Source organism: Ammospiza caudacuta, chromosome 4, assembly GCF_027887145.1.
Source record: "Ammospiza caudacuta isolate bAmmCau1 chromosome 4, bAmmCau1.pri, whole genome shotgun sequence".
NCBI lineage: Eukaryota > Metazoa > Chordata > Aves > Passeriformes > Passerellidae > Ammospiza > Ammospiza caudacuta.
The window spans coordinates 72,169,261-72,191,056 of NC_080596.1; the positions used below are offsets into that span (position 1 = coordinate 72,169,261).

At 59.4% G+C, this 21,796-nt stretch overlaps 1 protein-coding gene across 1 annotated transcript; it reads left to right on the plus strand.

Annotated features, from left to right (window-relative positions):
- Positions 1 to 666: 666 nt before the first annotated feature.
- On the plus strand, positions 667 to 18,778 carry SIGLEC1 (sialic acid binding Ig like lectin 1). The gene is made up of 22 exons (XM_058803955.1): positions 667 to 714; positions 2,587 to 2,689; positions 3,145 to 3,504; positions 3,588 to 3,884; positions 4,103 to 4,366; positions 5,138 to 5,398; positions 6,005 to 6,304; positions 7,014 to 7,268; positions 7,859 to 8,161; positions 8,887 to 9,141; positions 9,802 to 10,095; positions 10,588 to 10,842; positions 11,523 to 11,825; positions 12,977 to 13,231; positions 14,140 to 14,445; positions 14,814 to 15,053; positions 15,243 to 15,542; positions 15,627 to 15,881; positions 16,726 to 17,022; positions 17,339 to 17,438; positions 17,960 to 18,032; positions 18,622 to 18,778. The coding sequence occupies exons 1-22, from the start codon at positions 667 to 669 to the stop codon at positions 18,637 to 18,639; spliced, it is 5,142 nt and encodes a 1,713-aa protein (XP_058659938.1). The 3' UTR covers positions 18,640 to 18,778.
- The last annotated feature ends 3,018 nt before the right edge of the window (positions 18,779 to 21,796 follow it).

Below are 21,796 nucleotides of genomic sequence, written 5' to 3' on the forward strand. Positions count from 1 at the left end.
AGCCATTCCCTGGCTCCTGTCCCTGCAGGCCTTGTCCCCAGTCCCTCTCCAGCTCTCCTGGAGCCCCTGCAGGGACTCTGAGAATTCCCTGGAATTTTCCCTTCTCCAGGTGAACATTCCCAGCTCTCTCAGCCCTTGGAGCATTCAGCATTGCCAGGACAACCAGGATCCATTTTGGTGGCCCAGGAGGACAAACACCATCACTTCCAACATTCTCCTTTCCTTCTTTCCCAGTTTATCCTGGAGCCACATGATGTGGGATATTCCTGGATCAGTTGGGATCAATTTTCCCAGTCATGCCTCCCCAGTTCCAATTGCAATCTCAACCCCTTCCCAGCAGGGTGAGGGCAGAGCCGCCCTTGATCCCATCCAAGACACAACAAAAACATTCCCGAGCTATCAGCACAAATCTCAAACCGTTCCCACAGGGAACAACACCAGCCCTGCCCCAGCCCCACCAGCAGGACCCTAAACCCAAAATCTTGGAGCGCTCCAAACCCACCCTGGCCCCAAATACACGGAATTAGGGAAAGGCTGCCGTCGTCGCCACTTCCCAAAATCAGAGCAGGGACCCCAAAGAGGGAAGTGCTGCGGTTTGGGGCTCCTCACCCTCCTCCCACAGCTGATAAAGGGACGTCCCTGAGCGCGGGGACAGGCGACTTCCTGATGCCACCACTCCAGAGGTGGCACTGCCAGAGCCACTGCCACCACCAGGTAACATCATGGGATGGCAAAGGATGGGAATTCTGGGGACAGGTATGAGGGGTGGGGGTGGCTCGTGGAGGATGCCTTTGGGAGCCTTGTCCATCTCCTGCCAGGAGCCAGGGAAGTGCCTGGAACTCCAGGAATCAGATCCAGACTTGGAGGGGGTCACATCCATACCTTATCCCAAGGAATGGTGTCCCACCACCCCGTGGTCCCTGTTTCTCTGGGTTTTGGGATGTGGTGGAGCTGAAGGGTCCTACACTGGAAATGTCCCCTCTCTGAGCTCATTCCTGTGCCAAAAAGCAACTTTTGAACTGCAGGGATAGGTGGGAGACTGGGAAAAAATTCCTCCCTCTGAGGGTCGGATGGTTCTGGAATGGAATTCCCAGATTTGCTGTGGCTGCCCCATTCCTGGAAGCATCCAAGGCCAGGTTGGACAGGGTTTGGAGCCACCTGGGACAGCAGGAGATGCCCCTGCCCATGGAAATGAAATGAGATTTCCACCCCTCCCATCCCAACCCATTCCTTAAATCCCATTTGGGTACACCAGGGACACCTTCCCCACCCCAGGTTGCCCCAAGGCCCACACCAAAAGCGTTTTCCTAGAAATCTTTCCAACCTTTGAAATTCCGAGCAGCTGGGCCCTGCCACGGGCCACCGACCCCATCCTGAGGGATCCCCCTGGGGCCCTCAGGAATCGAAACTGGGAGAAACCCAGGAGAAGAAACGAAACTTGGCACCAGCACCAGTTGGGGGCTGGATCCCGGCTCTTCCTTCCTCTTCCGGCACAAATCCCGTGACAATTTGTGGCCTCACATCGTCCCCCCCTCCAAGCATCGACACCCCGGGGCCACCCCAGCCATTCTCTGTGCTCATAGTCTGGAAAAAATCCCAAGTAAAGCTCTCCAGAGCGGGAAATCCAGCCCGAAATCCAAGGAGCGGCGAGGAAATTGGATACAGATGTGGGAAAAGGAGGTATTGGAGAAGGAGGGAACGGTGGAGAGGGAAAGGCCGGAGAGGGGGGCTGGGAGAGGCCTCGTTCCTCAGGGAGAGACCCAGGAGAGCTCAGAGGAGGATCGGAGCTCGCAGCAATCCGATCGCTGATTTCCGGGATATTGGGAAAAAGTTCAGGGGAAAATTATTCTGGTTTGCCACAGAACGATGAGGGGCGAAACCGAAAGGAATGTCAGGAGTTCGTCTGGAGCTGCAAAGATGTTTTAAATATTCCTCTGTTTATTTTTTGTATTCCTCTTCTTTTCCTTTTCCTTTTCTTAGTTTCTTTTTCTTCTTTTTTTTCTTCTTTTTCTTGGTTTCTTTTTCTTCTTCTTCTTTTTCTTCTTCTTTTTCTTCCTCTTTTTCTTCTTCTTTTTCCTCCTCTTTTCCTCTTGCCTTTTTTATTCCTTTGTTCATTTTTTTCTTTATTTTTCTTTTTCTTTCCCTTTTTCCTTTTTCTTTAGTCTTCCTTCCTTCCTTCCTTCCTTCCTTCCTTCCTTCCTTCCTTCCTTCCTTCCTTCCTTCCTTCCTTCCTTCCTTCCTTCCTTCCTTCCTTCCTTCCTTCCTTCCTTCCTTCCTTCCTTCCTTCCTTCCTTCCTTCCTTCCTTCCTTCCTTCCTTCCTTCCTTCCTTCCTTCCTTCCTTCCTTCCTTCCTTCCTTCCTTCCTTCCTTCCTTCCTTCCTTCCTTCCTTCCTTCCTTCCTTCCTTCCTTCCTTCCTTCCTTCCTTCCTTCCTTCCTTCCTTCCTTCCTTCCTTCCTTCCTTCCTTCCTTCCCTCCCTCCCCTTTTCTCTTCCTCTTTGTTTTCCCTCCTGATTCCAGTGGGATTTATCCCACAGGGATCCATCCCACCCATTCCAGGGTCCTCAGCCACCTCCTCTTGTCCCCAGGGTCCCCTGTGCCGCTGTGACCCCGTGTCCCCCATGTCCCCTGGCGGTGCCACCATGCGCCTGCCCCGCTGCCTTGTGCTCCTCGCCAGCCTCGTCCCACCAGGTATGGGCACAATGACACCCTTGGGATTGTCCCCTGTGGGACTGGAAGCTGGGATTGGCCCAGTGGGTGGGCATAGGAGCCAGGCAAGAATTTGGGGGATGCCAAGGCTGCTCCTGGGGGGATTTACCATCATCCCACACTGGTGACGGGCAGTGGTGGGGTGACAAAGGGACAGCCAGGTCATGGGAGCAAGGACAAGGCGCCAGGGTGAGGAAATAAATTTGGAACCCCAGGATGTCTCTTTCCCCTTTTTCTTCATTATTTAGGCCCAAAAGATTCAGCTTTTCCTGGTTATCTCCCCCTCCTCCACCCCAAAACCTCCTCTTGGAGGGGTTTATCCCAAATCCCACCTCCTTTCCCCCCTTCCCCATCTAGCACAGGTGACATGTCCCCAACGTGTCCTGGGGGAAATGGGGACACTTCTGGCTCCCTGATCCCGATTTTCCCTGGCACAGCCCTCGGCTCCTGGGGGGTCTCCTACCCCGAGTCCCTGCGGGCCAGTGGAGGGTCCTGCCTGGTTGTTCCCTGCACCTTCAGCTACCCCACGGATGTGACAACCGCCGGTGGCATCGTGGCCATCTGGTACAAGGACTATGATGGCCAGCGGACAGTTGTGTTCCACTCCGCTGCCCCCCAGGATGTGGATTCCCGTTTTGGGGGTCGTGCACAGCTCCTGGGGGACCCCATGGCCCGGAATTGCACCCTGCTGCTGCGGGAGGTGACACCGGGGGACAGTGGCCTCTACAGGTTCCGCTTCGAGATCATCGACGGCGACCGCTGGTCGGCATCGCGGGATGTGACCCTGAGCATTTCAGGTGGGTAAAACACCGAAATTCCCCCAAAATTCCCTTCTTGCCCCATTCCATGAGGTCATCCTGCCCTCTGCTCTCCATCCCAGATGATCTGGAGCTTCCCAGTGTCACCAGCAGCGAGGAGCAGACCGAGGGACAAAGGTCCACCTTGGAGTGCTCCACGCCCTACTTCTGTCCCGGGGGTGACACCGCCCTGCACTGGGAAGGCTACGACCCCCAGGTGTCCCAGGTGTCCAGCCACGTCCAGCTGGACACCAGCGGGGTCAGCCACCAGGTGACCTTGACCAGCTCCTTCACCTGGAAGGACCATTCCAAGAAGCTGCTCTGCGTGGTGTCCGACGGATCCAAGAGGGCGAGCACGGAGGTCGTGCTGCGGGTCAGGCGTACGTGCGGTGGGGACAGGGGACACCTCTGTCACTGCCACCACGACCAGATCCCCCTCCTGCCACCTCCTCCTTCCCTGCAGCATTTTCCTCCTGCTTCTCCCTCCCTTTCCTGCTCCTTGGCCATATCTGTCCTTTAGGTGCCACCTCCTGCCACGCACCTCCCCATGGTGGTGACAGCACCCTGTGCCCACCACGCCCCTCTGTGTCCCCCGCAGACGCCCCCAAGGACATGCAGGTCTCGCTGAGCCCTTCCTCGGGGAACATTGGCGTGGGTGACACGGTGACCCTGAGCTGCGAGGTTGGCAGCAGCCACCCCCCAGTCTCGGGGTACCACTGGTACAAGGACAGGGTGGCCGTGGGCACCGAGCGGGTGCTGGCCCTGCATGGGGTGCGCCGTGAGGACCACGGGCGGTACCACTGCAAGGCCCAGAATGCCCTGGGCACTGGGGTGTCACCTCCTGTCACCCTCCACGTGTTCTGTAAGTGCCACAGGAGCTCTGCCAGGGTGGGACATCCTGAGGGTTCCACATTGGGGTGGCACGGATGGGATGGAGGTGGCCAGTGCTGCTGGAGGTCCGGGAATTGGGGTGTCCATGCAGGAGGAGGGTGGTGGCCCCCATTGTGCCACACTTGTGTCCCATCTCTTGGTGACCCCAGAAAAGGGAGGGATTTCCAGCCGGGGACAGGATGCAGATCTGGGAAGGGGTTGGGAGCTTGTGGAGATCCAGAGCCGTGGTGGGAAGGGACCTTAGCGATCATTCCCACCCCTGCCATGGGCAGGGGTACTTCCCGCTATACCAGGTGGATCCAGGCCATGTCCAGCCTGGCCTGGGGCACTTCCAGGGATCCAGGAGCAGCCACAGCTTCTCTGGGAATTCTACCCCCACAGGGAAGGGAAGTCTCCTCTTCCCACCAGATCCCTCATCAAAGACAAATCCCATCCTTCCCTGCCTGAGCTGGAATCCCACAGGGATCATCTCTCCCCAGATGGGTCCCTGTGTCACCCCCAAAACCCCCCTGACCCCACCCTGAGAGGTGAAAGACCCTTCTCCACCCACCCTGAGTATGGCCCTTGGGGCTTTGCTCTAAAGCCAGGTGTCTCCAGCTGGTGGCAGGGGACAAACCCAAATGTCCCCCAACTCTGTTGTTGGGGCTTCCATCTTCTCCCAGGCTCTGGAATGGGGGATTTGGGATGGGGGATCTGTTTTCCTGTCCCAGGGACCATCCTGAACGTGTCCCTTCTCCCTCAGCTGCAGAGATCTCAGCCAGCCCTGCGGCCGAGGTGCTCGAGGGGACGGCCACCACCTTGTCGTGCGATGTCCCCGGGCGGGAGGGACACCCTGAGGAGCTGACTTACACCTGGTTCAAGAACAGCGCGTGGCTCAAGGAGGGCCCAGCCCACACCCTCCTCTTCCCTGCGGTGGCCGCCAGTGACGCCGGCTACTACTCCTGCCAAGTGACCAACAGCCAGGGCAGTGACACGGCCCAGGCCATCAGCCTCAGCGTGACGTGTGAGTGCCACCAGCTCCTGCCACGTGAGGCTGTGCAAACCCCACAAAATCCAGGAAATCCCCAAAAAAAATTCATGGCAAAGTCTCTTCCTGAATGCCTCAGGGGTAGATGAGAGGGGTCAGCCCTGCTGATTGAATTTTATGGGAATATAACTAATTTTGGCCATGAGGCAGGTGTGAAGGTGACATTAAGTGACATTTGGGACGTCTCCATCGCAGCATCTCCCACTAATCCCTCCATTCTGTAAACTGGGGAGGTTTTTCATGGAGAATCCAGCAGGATAAGAACAGCTCAGGAGGCTTTCAGGGAGGAAATAACCCAGCCATGGGTTGGTTGTGACAATTTTGGGGTAAATCCGACCTGGTGACACATGGCACAAGCAGATTGTGACATCCAGGTTGGGCAGGGGGACACTTCCCATCCCTAGAAGTGCCCAAGGCCAAGTTGGATGGAGGTTGGAGCCACCCAGGCTAGTCAAAGGTGTCCCTGCCCATGGGACCAGCTGGGATTTAACGTCCCCTCCAACTCAAACCACTTTTGGGATTTTTTCCTTTTGACCACACCACGAGGACACCCCAACCTCAGCATCCTCTCCCATCCCACAGATCCACCCCGAATTCCCACCCTCACGCTCTTCCAGGAGACCCAGGGTGGCCGGCTGGTCATCGTCCGCTGCACCGTGGACAGCCACCCTCCAGCCACCCTGGCCATCAACCGCGATGGCACCGTGCTGGCCACCAGCGGGGCACAGGTGGCCCTGGGCCAGCGGCTCGGTGTCACCGCCTCCCGCAATTCCCTGCGGCTGGAAATCCGGGATGCAGGACCCCAGGATAGCGGGAAGTACGGCTGCACCGCCAGCAATGTCCATGGTAACGCCAGTGCCACCAAGGTCCTGGTGGCCCGTGGTGAGTCCTGGGGTGACACGGCTGCTCCTGGGTTTGGGGTGACGGTGAACCCCCAAAACTGGGGAGACATGCAGTTCACAGAGGTTGGGGGACCACTGTGGTGGCACTAGGGGACATCAGTGTCCTGGGAGCTCTGTGGTATCCCCTCCTCAGAAGGGTCAGAGCTGCTTCTGGAGCTGGAGGGGCTCCTGGGTTTTGTTTCCCAAAATGCTAAAAATCAGTAAATTTATCCAAATGTTTCTGCCTCATCCATCCCCACCAGTCACTGTCCCCTGACCCCCAAGTCTGGGTAATTTGGGGTGACAGAGGTAGCAGAAGGAGAGAAAAATTCCTCAAACCCATGTCCAAGAGGAACATCCTTTAGGATCTACAAAAAACCCCAAAAAAGACCTCAAGGCCCAATTCCAGAGAAACCAAACCTGGATTTGGGTGTCCCAGTGGGAAGCTGGGAGGCAGACAAGGCCCAGCTAGTGGGAAGAGGAGACAGAGTCTGTCCTGGGAAAAAGTCACCAGGGTGAAGCTAGCACTTGGAAAAAGCAGGAAAGGGTCAGGAAAGGCCCCATTGGGCTGTGCAGTGTCCCCAGGAAATGTCACCTCCTAAAGACCCATGATGAGGGAGGGGACTCAGGGAAGGCCAACAGGGAATTGTAGCTGGATGGATCCACAGGAAGGATTTCCCTCCTTCCCTGAAATCCTTCTCCCACTTCAGCTGCAGGGCTCCTGATCCAGCCCTCGGCAGAGGTGACAGAGGGGACCGCGGTCACCCTGACCTGCGTGGGGACAGGGGACATGGAGGAGAAGCCACTCTACACCTGGTACAGGAACGGCCGGAGGCTCCAGGAGAACTCCTTCCCAACCTTGGAATTCCCATCCGTCCGCGGGGACGACGCCGGCGCCTTCCAGTGCCAGGTCCGGAGCAGGAACGGCAGCGACATGTCGGAGGCTGTCCCACTCCGAGTGCTCTGTGAGTGTCCCGTGGGAATTCCAAAGGGTACTGTGGTTGGGCTGGGGGTGGTCCCACCCTGAGGTTCCCTCCACCCCCACCAGCCACAGCCAAGGAGCTCTTGGGGCAGGCATGTGGGGAGGGTGAAAAATTCCCTTTGGTGGGTAAATCTGGGAGTTCTGGGGGGGAGGAATCTGGACAATTCCCACCTTCCCAAGAATTTTAATGATTGTAGAACCATGAATGGTTTTGGCCTGGGGGACCTCAAAATTCATCTCATTCTGACCCCTCTGCCATGGGCATGGGCACCTCCCACTAGACCAGGTCCAACCTGGATGTCCAAGAGTTTCTCAGGCAGCACTGGGAGCATCAATCCCTTGGATTCTGAGGGTTTTCCCAATGGATCCAGTGGTGTTTTGTGTCTGAAATGGGTTGGGAGGGACCTCAAAGATCTTCTCATTCCAAACCCTCTCCCCTTGGCAGAGACACCTCCCATTATCCCAGTTTATTCCAAACTCCATCCAGCCTGGATGATCAGGCAGTGCTGGAAGCATCAACCCCTTGGATTCTGGGAGTTTTCCCGAACCTCATGGATCCGTTTTCCCCCACAGACCCCCCGAGGCAGCTGGTGCTGAGCTCGTTCCTGCAGAGCCAGGGCGGGCGCCTGGGCATCATCCAGTGCTCCGTGGAGAGCGACCCCGAGTCCAACCTCACCCTCCAGAGAGGGGACGATGCCATCGCCTGCACCCAGGGCTGTCCCCAAGCCACCAGCCCCAAGGTCCATGTCACCAGGTCCTACAACAGCCTGAGGGTGGAAATCCGGGATGTGGTGGTGGAGGATGAGGGGATTTACCTGTGCCAGGCTGGGAATTCCCAAGGAAGCGCCAGCGCCACTGTGGATTTCAAGGCTGACAGTGAGTGGGGACAGGGGACATTGTGGCATCTGGGAATGTTCTGAGGGAGAGGAGCGTGGAAAGGGAATGCTGGGGAAGGAGGCAAGATAAGGAGATGGTGGCAGGAGGGGCAGAAATGTCGCATGGAAATGTCACATGTCCATGAAATCCAGACATGGATATGCCACATGGAAATGTCACATGTCCATGAAATCCAGACATGGAAATGTCACATGTCCATGAAATCCAGACATAGAAATGCCACATGGAAATGCCACGTGTCCATGAAATTCAAACATGGAAATATCATATGTACACAAAATCTAGACATGGAAATGTCACATGGAAATGTCACATGTCCATGAAATCCAGACATGGAAATGTCACATGGAAATGTCACGTGTTCATGAAATCCAGACCTGGAAATGTCACATGGAAATGTCATGTGTCCATGAATCCAGACATGGAAACACCACATGGAAATGTCACATGTCCATGAAATCCAGACATGGTGTCTCCCCCATGACATTCCAGCCCCTGGTGGGGGTTCCCTGGCTCTGTGTGACAGGAACACTGAGCAAAACGTGGCCAAGGGATGTCCCTGGGCTGGTGGCACTGCCAGGCTCAGAGCTGTCCCCACCATGGCACTGTGGGATCAGCTGGAATTTGCCCGCGCTGTCCCTTTGTGGCTTTGGGGGATTGTCACCCCATTGTTGACACCAGACTCTGTTTCCTCCTGTCCACAGCCGCCAATGTCACCGTGTCCCCATCCCCCCGTGTGCTGGAGGGTGACAATGCCACCCTCACCTGCCACCTGAGCAGCGGCTCCACAGCTGTCCCAAACATCACCTGGTACCACAACGGGCAGCAGATCTCCACGGGCTCGGCCACCTCGTTGGTGCTGCAGCCAGTGGTCAGCAGGAACACGGGGCTCTACCGGTGCCAGGCCAGCACCGCGAGCGGCAGCCGGAGCTCTCCCGACGTCCTCCTGGATGTGCTGTGTGCGTCCCTTTCCCTTTCCCTTTCCCTTTCCCTTTCCCTTTCCCTTTCCCTTTCCCTTTCCCTTTCCCTGTCCCTTCTGTTTCCCTTTTCACTTCCCATTCTCTTCCCCTTTTCTCCTTTTCCTTTCAATTTCACTTTTCCTTTCCCATTTCTGTTTTCTTTCCCTTCACCATCCCCTTATGCTTCCCCTTTCCCCTTTCCCTCTCCCTTTCCCCTTTCCCTTTTCCCTTTCCCCTTCCCTTTTTCCCTTTCCCCTTTTACCTCTTTCCCTTTTCCCCTTTTTCCCCTTTTCTCTTTCCCCCTTTACCCCTTTCCCTTTTCCCCTTTCTCCCCTTTTCCCCTTTTCCCCTTTCCCCTTTCCCCTTTTCCCTTTCCCTTTCCCCTTTTCACCCTTTCCCCCTTCCCCCTTCCCCCTTCCCCTTTCCCCTTCTCCTTCCTTTTCCCATTTCCCCTTTCCCCTCTTCCCTTTCCCTTTTCCAATTTCCCTTTCCCCTTTCCCCTTTTTCCTTTCCCATTTCCCCTTTCCCTTCTTCCCTTTCCCCTTTCCCCTTTCCCCTTTCCCCTTTCCCACTCTTTCCCAGACCCCCAGAGCAGTGACCCCTCCCCAGGACCCCTTTCCTGATGTGATTCCCAGCCTCTCATCCCATTCCCCCTTGCAGACCCCCCTCGGGACCCTCACCTGACGGCATTCCTGGAGGCCGAGCAGGGCTCCCTGGCCATCTTCCAATGCTCCGTGGCCAGCAACCCCCCAGCCCAGCTGGCCCTGCTCCGTGACCATGAGCTGGTGGCCACCAGTGCCGGTGGGAGCAGCCCACGGGTCACCGTCTCCGCTGTCCCCAACTCGCTGCGGGTGGAGATCCAGGAGGTGACACCGGCAGATGACGGCAGCTACCGGTGCACGGCCACCAATGCACACGGCTCCGTGGAGCGACGGCTGTACCTGCGCGTGCAAGGTGGGAAGCCCGGGATTTGGGGGCTGGAGTGGCTCATCCCATGGGAATGACCACGTGTCTGTGCTCCCAGTGCCACCAGATCCCTCCCAGGGACCAGAGTGGCTCATCCCATGGGAATGACCTCATGTCTGCACTCCCAGTGCCACCAGATCCCCCCCAATGCCACCAGATCCTCCCAGTGCCACCAGATCCCTCCCAGGGACCAGAGCAGCCCATCCCATGGTAATGACCATGTGTCTGCTCTCCCAGTGCCATCAGATCTCTCCCAGTGCCACCACCTGCCTGTATTCCACCACCTCAGCCCTGGGCATCTCCAGGAGGAGCTGGGGACACCCTAAGGGGACAGGGAGCACCAATATCACATCGGAGCTGTCCCAAATCCTTGGACAGAGTGGGAATATCACACCCCACAGGTTATGGAAGTGACGAGGGGACACCGGCAGTGCCGAGCTCTGCCCTGTCCCCTCTGAGCTGGCACTGTCCCTGCTCCAGCCATCCACGTCCTGATCTCACCGTCCTCGGAGGTGTTGGAAGGTGACAACGTGTCCCTGCTGTGCCAGGTGGCCGGAGAGCCACCGGGTGACACCGTCTACTCCTGGTACAAGGACAGCAAGTGGCTGCAGGAGGGTCCTGACAGTGTCCTCGTGCTGTCCCATGTCACCAGCGCTGCCACCGGGCTCTACCACTGCCGAGCCCGGAGCTCCGCGGGGACCAGCATGTCCCCTGCTGTCACCCTGAGCGTCTGCTGTGAGTGGGACCTGCCTGGGATGGGATGGATGGATGGATGGATGGATGGATGGATGGATGGATGGAACAGAATTGGGATGGGAGGAACTGGGATGATTTGGGATGAGATGGAATTCAGATGAAATGGTGTGGGATAAAATGAGATGGCAAGGAAATGCAATGGGATGGAATAGGATGGGATGGGATGGGATGGGATGGGATGGGATGGGATGGGATGGATGGGATGGATGGGATGGAACTGGGATGAGACAGAATGAGATAAAATGAGATGGGATGGGGATGGGGATGGGATGGGGATATTATGGGATGGGATGGTACCAGTGGAATAGTATCAATGGGATGGTGCTGATGGGATGGGATGATACCACTGGAATGATACCCTTGCGATGGCGCCAGAAGGATCGCACCACTGGAATGGTGCTGAGATGGGATGGTACCACTGGAACAGTGCCACTGGAATGGTGCCACTGGAATGGCACCACTGGACTGGCACCACTGGAATCATGCTGAGATGGAATAGTGCCAATGTGATGGTGCCAAGGGGATGGCACCACTGGAATAGCACCGGTGGGATGATGCCACTTGAATGGCGCCGATGCCCCCCTGCTGGATGCTGGCCCCTCGCTGGGTTCCGGGGGTCCCTGGGTGCATCCTGAGGTCTCTCCCCCCCTCCCGGGCAGACCCCCCACGGGCGCCAGTGCTCAGCACCTTCCTGGAGCCCCCATGGGGCCAGCACGGGATCCTGGAGTGCTCCGTGGACAGCTCCCCGCCAGCACAGCTGGCCCTCTTCAAGGACGGGGCCCTGGTGGCCTCCACGGTGCTGTCACCGCCTGTCCCCCAGCCACGGCTTGGTGTCACCTCGGCCACCAACGTGCTGCGTGTCCGCGTCCACCCCGTGCTGCTGCAGGATGAGGGCGAGTACCAGTGTGTGGCCACCAATGCCCACGGCAATGCCAGCGCCAGCGGGAACTTCTCCGGAGGCGGTGAGGCACTGGGAATGGGATCCATGGGATCCATGGGATGGGATTAGTGGGACCCATGGGATGGGATGGAATGGGATCGATGGGATGGGATCCTTGGGATGGGATGGGATGGGATGGCATGGGATGGTATGGCATGGGATCCATGAGATGGGATCCATGGGATTTGATGGGATCCATGGGATGGGATCCATAGGGTAGGATCCATGAGATGGGATCCATAGGGTGGGATCCATGGGAATGGGAATGGGAATGGGAATGGGAATGGGAATGGGAATGGGAATGGGAATGGGAATGGGAATGGGAATGGGATGGGAAGGAGATGAGAAGGAGATGGAGAGCTGCAGGCAGCAGATGGAATGGCGGGATTTGGGGCTATGGTGATGAGGTGAAGGGATGGGAATGGGGGAGGGAGTGTGGAGAGCAGCTGGAATAGGATGGACAGGATGAAAATGGGGAAAAAGGGGGGAAAATCTGTGTTTATGGGGATGGAGGTATTCTCAGAGAGCTGCAGGTGTCCTGGGCATGTGGCAAAGGGACAGGGCTCTGCTTGGATGTGATTCCAAGGGCTGACTTTGCTGTGTCCATTCATGGCACTGCCCTGCTGCCATCACCCTGGGAATCATGGAATCATGGAATGGTTTGGGTTGGGAGAGACCTTAAATCCTGCAAATCCCACCCCGGCCATAGACAGGGACACCTTCTACCATCCCAGGCTGCTCCAAGCCCCATCCAACCTGACCTTGGACACTTCCAGGGATGGAGCATCCCAAACAAATCCACGGGAACACCACAGGAATGGTGTCACCTGTGGGTTGTGATGGCCGTTACCTCTTTTTACTGCCCTGGAACTTTTTCCCACTCTGGAAATTGAGGAATCCCCACTTTTTCCCGGAAGTGAAGGACCACCATTTTTTCCTGGAAGTGAGGGATCACCACTTTTTTCTGGAAGTGAAGGACCATCCCTTTTTCCTGGAAGTGAGGGACCACCACTTTTTCCTGGAAATTGAGGAATCCCCACTTTTTCCATGAAATTGAGGAATCACCACTTTTTCCTGGAAATTGAAGAATCACCACTTTTTCCTGCAATTTGAGGGATCACCACTTTTTCCTGTAAACTGAGGGATCACCATTTTTCCTCCTCTCCCGTGCAGCTGCCCGGGTCTGGATCTGGCCGTCCCCAGACGTGCGGGAAGGGGGCAGTGCCACCCTCACCTGCGTGGTGGCAGGAGGGGACCAGGACGTGCTGAGCTACACCTGGTACCGGAACCAGGTGTGGCTGGGCACCGGCTCTTCCCACAACCTCACCTTCGCTGCGGTCACCACCTCTGACGCTGGCTCCTACCGCTGCTCCGTGCAGACCCCAGCCCGGAACCACAGTGCCATCCCTGTCACCCTCAACGTGCTCTGTGAGTCCCCAAAGGCACCTTCGTGTCACTTGGTGTCCCTTGGTGTCACCCCTCGGTCGGTTCCCAAGGCTGGAGAGATGGGGCAGTAAGGCCTGGTTTAATTTAGGTGGATTAATTAATTAGGGGGGCTCAATAAATGTATTCCAGAGGATAATTAAGCCAAGCTTTACACCCCAGAACTGCCCACAGACCCCAAAACCTTCTCCAAGTTTCCTCATGCTCCACATCAAACCCAGCAGGAAAATCCTTGTCTTTAATGCTGGATTTAGGACATTATTTTTTATCCCCGACTGGGAAAATTAAAACCAGATTTTGCTAAAAAAAAAAAAAGGAACAAAATGTTGTTGCAAGTTGGAACGTGAGAAATTTTTTCCTCTTTTTTATGAGAAAAAGATGGTGTTAATTTATAAATCTTCCTGATGAGTGTGGGACGGAGGCTCTGGAGCATGGGGAATCCCTGGCATGAAGGGGTTGGAGCAGCAGGAAAAGCTGAGGGAGCAGGGAAGGGGCTTAGCCTGGAGAAAAGGGGGATCAGGGGGGATCTTGTGGCTCTGCACAACTCCTAACAGGAGGGGACAGCCAGGGCGATCGGGAATGGGGACAGGACAAAGGGACACGGCCCGAAGCTGTGCCAGGGGAGGTTTTGGTCGGATATTGGGAATTTTCATTTGTTTTGGGAATTTTGGTTGGATATTGGGAATTTTCATTTGTTTTGGGAATTTTGGTTGGATATTGGGAATTTTCCTCCTGGAAAGTGCGGCAGTGGAGTTCCATCCTTGGGATGTGGCACTTGGGGACACACTCAGCAGTGGCCTGAGGGGACACTTGGACTCGATGAGCTCAGAGGGCTTTCCCAACCCAACCAATTCCATGATTATCCCATTCTCCACGTTTTTCCTGCCCCGCAGACCCCCCGAGGAACATGAGGCTGCAATCCTTCGTGGAGAGCAGCCAGGGGACGGCCACCATCCTGCTGTGCGCGGTGGACAGCCACCCCCCGGCCCAGCTCACCCTGCTCAGGGGGGGACACCCGGTGGCCTCCAGCCCGCCCAGGGGAGGTGACAGCCCCCGGCAGAGCATCCGCGTGTCCCCCTCTCCCAACGCGCTGCGCTTGGAATTCCGGGAGGCCTCCGAGGAGGATGAGGGTGAATACGAGTGCCAGGCACGGAGCGCCCTCGGTGACACCCGCGCGTCCCTCACACTCCGGGTGCAAGGTGAGGAGGGGGACAAAGGTTTTGGGGACACTGCCAGGGGGGCTCTGAAGGGTGCAGGATTTGGGGTACCCAGTTTTGAAGGAGTTGGAGGTTGGGGACACCAATTTGGGGCTGGGGGCTTCGAAGGGGAAAGGTGACCAAAATCTGCTCCCCTCAGCCACCAGGGTGCTGGTGCGACCCTCACGCTCTGGGTGCGAGGTGAGGAGGGGGACAAAGGTTTGGGGACACTGGCAGGGGGGCTCTGAAGGGTGCAAGATTGAAGGGTGCAGCATTTGGGTGCCCAGTTTTGGAGGAGCTGGAAGTTGGGGACACCAGTTTGGGGCCGGGGACTTCGAAGGGAAAACGTGACCAAAATCCGCTCCCCGCAGCCACCAGGGTGCTGGTGCGACCCTCGGCCGAGGTGGCGGAGGGGACGGAGGTGACCCTGACGTGCCAGGCCCCTCAGGCGCAGCCGGGGACGCTCTACACGTGGTTCAAGAACGGGCGGTGGGTGACAGAGGGACCCGAGCCCTCGCTGGCGCTCCGCGGCCAGCGCTCCGACGCGGGGCTCTACGGCTGCCGGGCGGGCCGGGGGCGCCGCGCCCCCCCCGTGGCCCTCGCCGTGCTCTGTGAGTGGGGGGCGACACCTCCGGGAGGGCGGGAGGGGACACCAGGACGCGCCACCCCCGCGGGGACATCGCTGCCCGGTGTGTGTCGCCACCCCGCGACACGCGGCGACAGCGCAGCCCCCGCTCGGGGGTGACCTCCTTGTCGCCCGGCGAGATGTGGGGGGACACTCGCTGTCCTTGTCGCCGCAGATGCCCCGCAGGAGCCCAGCTTCGTGGCGCTGGTGGAGCCGCGCGGGGGGCGGCAGGCGGTGCTGCTGTGCTCGGCCGACGGTGTCCCCCCGCCGGCCATCGCCGTGAGCAGGGGACAGGGCCACCCACCCCTGGCCACCAGCCTGGGCCCCTCGGACCCCCGCTTCGAGGTGCGCGCCACCCCCACGTCGCTGCGGGTGGGGATGGCGGCGCTGGAGCCGGGCGACGCGGGGCTCTACCTGTGCTCCGCCACCAACAGCCGCGGCTCGGCCACCGCGTCCCTGCGCCTGCAGGTGCCAGGTGAGGTGTCCCCGAGCCGCCAAGTGGCCAAGGTGCGGGGTTGTCCCCGTGGGCATTCCTGGAGTCCCCAATGTCGCTCCTCAGGGGTCGCGCTGACGGTGGAGCCCTCGCAGGAAGTCCCCGAGGGCACCAAGGCCACCATGAGCTGCTCGGCCACCGCCTGGGGGGACAATGGTGTCAACTACACGTGGTACCGCGACGGGAGGTGGCTCTGGGAGGGACCGTCCGGCACCTTCGTCCTCAGCCCCGTGTCCAGCGCCGACGCCGGCTCGTACCAGTGCCAGGCCAGCGGGACATGGGGCACGGCCACCTCTGTCCCCCTGAGCCTCAGCGTCCTCTGTGAGTGTCCCCAGCGCCTCCAAGCCGTGTGTCCCCAGCCCCTGTCACTCGTGTCGCCTCTGCAAGGGCAAGGAGAGTTTCCTCCTCTTCCTCTTCCTGCCCTGCTCCTCTCCCTTTGGGGATTTTGGGGTTTTTTAAGGCAGATTTGGGGTCCAAACGTTCCAGAGCTGAGGAATTTTCTGGTTGGGTGTGGAATGAGGGCTGAGGAACGTGGGAAGCCACCAGAGCAGAGATGGATAGGGTGGGGATGATCCAGGATGGAGATGGGATGAGTTGGGAAACTCTTGGTGGCTTTGGGAAGGGGATTTTGGGGTTTTTTTAGGATTGGTCCTTCAGAAGTTGGATTTGGAGCCAAAAAGCTCTAACCTGAGGGGTTCTCCGGATGGAGGTAGGAGCAGAGGATGAGATGATGATCCAGGCTGGAGGAGGGATGCTTTAGGAAGTTTTGGGAAAGGGATTTAGGTTTTTTTTTTAGGATTGCCCCCAAAAAATCAAATTTGGAGCCAAAAAGCTCCAACCTGAGGCGTTCTCCTGCTGGAGGTGAAAGCAGAGGATGGGACGACGATCCAGGCTGGAGGAGGGACACGTTAGGAAGCTTTTGGGAAAGGGATTTGGGGCTTTTTAGGATTGCCCCCCAAAAATCAAATTTGGAGCCCAGAAGCTCCAAGTCAGGAAGATTCTCCAGCCTTGGGATGGCAAGACAAAGACTGGAGAGGGTTTGAACTCCCCAGCACCGGGATGAGCAGGATGGGACAGATCCAGGGCCACTTTAAAGCACTTTTGGACAGCCAGGCCAGGCTGTGCCACCCCGTGTCCCTCTGCCACCCTCGCTGTCCCCTCACAGACCCCCCCCGGGCCGTGTCGGTGAGCACCTTCCTGGAGAACCAGAACGGACACGGGGCCATCGTGCTGTGCACGGCCCAGAGCCACCCGCCCTCCTCGTTGGCCCTGCTGCACCACGGCCACCTCCTGGCCACCAGCCTGTCCCCTGCTGTCACCCCGGGGGTGCGGGCCACCCCCTCGCACAACGCTCTGCGTGTGGAGCTGGTGGCCCTGGGGACAGCGGCCGGGGGACGCTACATCTGCGTGGCCACCAACGCCCTGGGCAACGCCACAGCCAGCGCTGACTTCGATGTCCACAGTGAGTGGGGCCAGAGGAAATCCCAAAAAAATCCCAGGAATTGGGAGATGGAATGGGGTCAAACGGCAAAATATAAGGGTGACACTTGTGGCTGTGTTGGGGACACCTGTCCCTGGCAGGGTGTCCTTTAGGACAGGGGACAGTGGCTGCCAGGAGCAGCAATAAGTCCCCACCTGTGACTTCCCCCCCATGTGTGTCCTCACCCCAAATGCTGCCTGTCCCCCACTTTGTCACCCCCCGGTGTCCCCTTCACCCCTCTTGGGGCACCCCGAGGTCTGGGGGGTCCCACTGGCACTGTCCCCATCTCTGTCCCCAGCTCTGAGCCACCTGAGGACCTTCCGTGTCCTGTCCGGGCTGTTCGTGGCCATTGTGGCCATGGCCACCGTGGCCCTGCTGGCCCTGAAGGTGTGGCCCAGGTGACGTCCTGGATGGGGCGGGGTGGGGGGACAGGGACACCTGGGTGGGGGGACAGGGACCCTGGGATGGAGGGACAGGGACATCGGGGTGGCACAGGGACCATGGGATGAGGGAACAGGAACCACGGGATCAGGGGACAGGGACCCTGGAATGGGGGGACAGGGACGCCAGGGTGGCACAGGGACCCCGGAATCAAGGGACAGGGACATCTGAGTGGTGGGGCAGTGACCCTGGAGTGGTGACAAGGACCTCAGGGTGGTGGGACAGTGACCCTGGCCCCAGGGTGGGACAGTGACCCTGTCACGGTGACAAGGACCCCAGGGTGATGGGACAGTGACCCTGGAGTGGTGACAAGAACCCTGGGGTGGTGGGACAGTGACCCTGGAGTGGTGACAATGACCCCAGGGTGGTGGGACAGTGACCCTGGCACGGTGACAAGGACCCCAGGGTGGTGGGACAGTGACCCTGGCACGGTGACAAGGACCCTGGGGTGGTGGCAGCTCCCTGTGCTCCCTGGCAGGATCAGGAATTTCCGGAGCTGGACCCGTGCCGAGGACACCCTGGAGCTGAGGAGCAAACAGGACCTGCCACAGGTGGGGACAGCACTGGGGACAGCCCTGGGGACATCACTGGGGACAGCCCTGGGGTTCCCTGAGCTCTGGGGGGTCCCTTCCAGGAATCCTGGGATCAGGCCCAGCCTGGTGGCCCCGTGGTGCCACCACAGCCATGGCTGTCACTGTCACAGGGACAGGAGGGACAGAGCCATGAGGGGACCCAAAATCCCCATCCCAGCCTCGTGCCAGAGGGGCTCCATGGCACAGAGGGGTGGCAACACCCCCCAGGATGTCCCCTGTCCCCATGGAATGTCCCCAACCACAGGCAGGCTGTCCCCAGACATGGGCATAGTGTCCCCAGACACAGACAGGGTGTCACCAGACAGGGGCAGGATGTCCTCAGCTATGGATAGAATGTCCCCAGCCATGAACAGGGTGTCCCCAGACATAGCTGAGTGTCCCAAACCGTAGAGACGCTGTCCCCAGTCATGAGCAGTGTCCCCAGCCAAGGACAGGGTGTCCCCAGCCATAGACAGGGTGTCCCCAACCATGAGCAGTGTCCCCAGCCACAGACAGGGTGTCCCCAGCCACAGACAGGGTGTCCCCAGCCACTCCAAACCTTTTCCAGACGGATGGAACATCCTGACCCGGTGCCTCTTGGACCCCAGGCCAGCCGTGGCCGCTGGATTTTCCCCATCCTGGCTGGACCCAGGGACCCCCCCGGGGATCCCCCGGCCCCATTTCAGCCCCTCGTCCCTTCCCCATGGATCCTTGTCACCACCAGGTGACACCGCCGGGCTGGGAAACCCCGGGACAAGAATAAAACCCAACCTCCCGGTGCTGGGAACGTCCTGTTTGTCACCCCCTGTCCCTTTTCCCTGCCATCCATCCCGGTGGTCCCTTGGAGAGGGAGGGGACACTGGGGTCCCCAAGCCACCCGTGTCCCCTCAGTGCCTGGGATGAAGGGACCTGGGGGTGGGTACTCTGCTTGCTGGGGGCAGCGGGGCGGTGTCCCCTCTGGCCGTGTCCCCTCTGGCCGTGTCACCTCTGGTTGTGTCCCCGCTGCCGTTAGAGGTCACTGTGCGGCCACCAGACCTGGCCTCGGCCGCGGGGATGTGGCTTTGGGATGTGGAGCTGGAGCTTCCCGGGAATGGAGGAGGATTTGGGATCGCGGGGCGGGGATTTGGGATCGGAGGCTCCCGTGGGTGTTTAATCCCCCCCTCTGTGCCCGTTCTGCTGCCAGAGCAGGCGCTGGGCTGTCCCCATCTCTGTCACTGTTCTTGTCCCTGTCTGTGTCCCCATCCCTGCCACTGCTCTTGTCACTGTCTGTGTCCCCATCCCTGTCACTGTTCTTGTCCCCGTCTGTGTCCCCATCCCGGTCCTCAGTCCTGCTCCCGTGCCAGCCCTGGTCCCTGTCCCCATCCCCATTTCCAGTCCCATCCCTGTCTCCAACCGTGTCCCCATCCCCATCCCCATCTCCATTCCTCTCCCCATCCCCATCCTTGTCCCCATCCCTGTCCCCGTCCCCGTCTCCAGCCCCATCTCTGTCCCCATTTCTGTCCCCTCTTCTCTCATTATCCCCACCTGTGTCTCCACCCCGTGCCCCCATTCCTGTCCCCATCCCCACCTGTGTCCCCACCCGTGTCCCCATCCCTGTCCTCTCTTGTCTCATTATCCCCACAGGTGTCCCCACCTCTGTCCCCACTCCGTCCCCTGCCCACGGCCATCAGGGTGGTGGCAGGGTCACGAGCAGGGTGGCAGCGCGGTGACAGCCCTCTGGCGGGGTGGTGACAGCGCGGAGGCGACAGGGCGGTGTCACCACCCCTGCCCCCCCGCCAGCGCCGCCTCCTCCCCGCGTCCCCGCGGGCACCGAGGGGCAGCGGGGTCAAACTTGGTCACCTGCGCCCGCCTGGTGACAGAGGTGACCCGGCCGCTCCCGCCCTCGGGCTGGCGCTCACCTTTCCAAGGACCCTCCGCTCCAGCGCCACCGCCCCCAGTGCCACCGCCCCCAGTGCCACCACCCCAGTGCCACCACCCTCAGCGCCACCATCCCCACTGTCACCATCCCCAGTGTCACCATCCCCAGTGTCACCACACCAGTGCCACCACCCCCAGTGCCACCATCCCCAGTGCCACCATCCCCAGTGCCACCACCCCCAGTGCCACCATCCCCAGCGCCACCGCCTCGCGTCCTCCTCGGCCACCTGCGCCCGCCGGGGTCCTCCTCCTCCTCCTCCTCCTCCTCCTCCTCCTCCTCCTCCTCCTCCTCCTCCTCCTCCTCCTCCTCCTCCTTCTCCTCCTCCTCCTCCTCCTCCTCCTCCCGTTTTTCCGGCCCGGAGCTCGGGAATTCCAGCCTGGATTCTCCGTGGAGCGGGATTGGGATTTGGATTGGGATTGGGGTCGGGATTAGGATCATAATCGGGATTGGGATTTGGATTGGGGTCGGGATTAGGGTCAGAATCAGGATTGGGATTAGGATCAGGGTCGGGAGCGGGATCGGGAATGGGGAGTGGTAGCAGGGTCAGGATCAAGATCAGGAGTGGGATTTGGATGGGGATTGGGACTGGGACTGGGATTGGGATTGGGATTGGGATTGGGATTGGGATTGGGATTGGGATTGGGATTGGGATCGAATCGGGGTCAGGATTGGGGTCAGAATAGGGGTTGGAATTAGGATCGGGGTCAGGAGTGGGGTCAGGATCAAGATCAGGAGCGAGATCGGGGTTGGGATTGGGGTTGGGATCAGATTGGGATTGGGAATGGGAAGCGGGAGCGGGTTCGGGATCAAGATCAGGAGTGAGATTGGGTTCGGGATCGGGAGCAGAATGGGGAGCAAGAGTGGGATTGGGATTCGGATTGGGGTTGGGATTGGAATTGGAATTGGCTCCCTGAGCCCACACCGGGAGCAGGATCAGGATTGGGATTGGGAGTGGGATCGGGATCAGGATTGGAAGTGAAATGGGGAGCAGGAGTGGGATTGGGATTTGGATTTGGATCGGGTTTGGGGTCGGGATCGGGAGTGGGATTGGGATTGGGATCAACTCCCTGAGCCCACACTAGGAGCAGGATCAGGATCAGGATTGGGATTGGGATTGGGATTGGGATTGGAACCGGGATCAGGATTGGGACCGGGATCGGGATTGGGACTGGGATCGGGATTGGGACCGGGATCGGGATTGTCTCCCTGAGCCCGCACCGGGAGCGGGAAGGGATCCCGGCTGTTCCCAGCAGGGCAGGGGGGATCCCGGGATTTGGGGGGCTCAGGGAGGGGCTTTGGGGGTGATCCCAGCGGTTCTGGGGTCTCCGTCCCGTCTGGAGCCATGCTCTAACCCGTGCCAGGCTGCTCTAACCCGTGCCAGGCTGCTCTAACCCATGCCAGGCTGCTATAACCCATGCCAGGCTGCTCTAACCCGCGCCAGGCGGCTCTAACCTGTGCCAGGCTGCCTTAACCCATGCCAGCGCTGCAGGAATTCACGGTGCCAGGCTGCTCTAACCCATGCCAGGCTGCTCTAACCCATGCCAAGCCGCTGTAAGCCGTGCCAGCCTCCCTTAACCCGTGCCAGCGCTGCCCGTGCGGCGGGCACGGTGCCCGCGATGCCCTCGGGGCTCTCTCTGAGCTCCCCCCGCGCCCCCCCTCCCTCCCCGCCTGGCACGTTGAGCCAAATCCTCCGGTCACGCGGGACCGTGCCGGGCGGAACGGGGCCAGCCCGGGAGGTGAACGGGAGGTCACGGAGCGGCCACCGGGGCCAGGAACGTGCGCGGCGCTGCCCGGGGCGGCCGGCGGGGCCCGGATTGGCTGCCCG

Bases quoted from the DNA above. Each gene is read 5' to 3' on its own strand.
- SIGLEC1 (XM_058803955.1), top strand. From the start codon at position 667: ATGCCACCACTCCAGAGGTGGCACTGCCAGAGCCACTGCCACCACCAG. The intron at 3,885-4,102 runs GTACGTGCGGTG...TGTCCCCCGCAG, and splicing joins GGTCGTGCTGCGGGTCAGGC to ACGCCCCCAAGGACATGCAG. The intron at 5,399-6,004 runs GTGAGTGCCACC...CCCATCCCACAG, and splicing joins CATCAGCCTCAGCGTGACGT to ATCCACCCCGAATTCCCACC.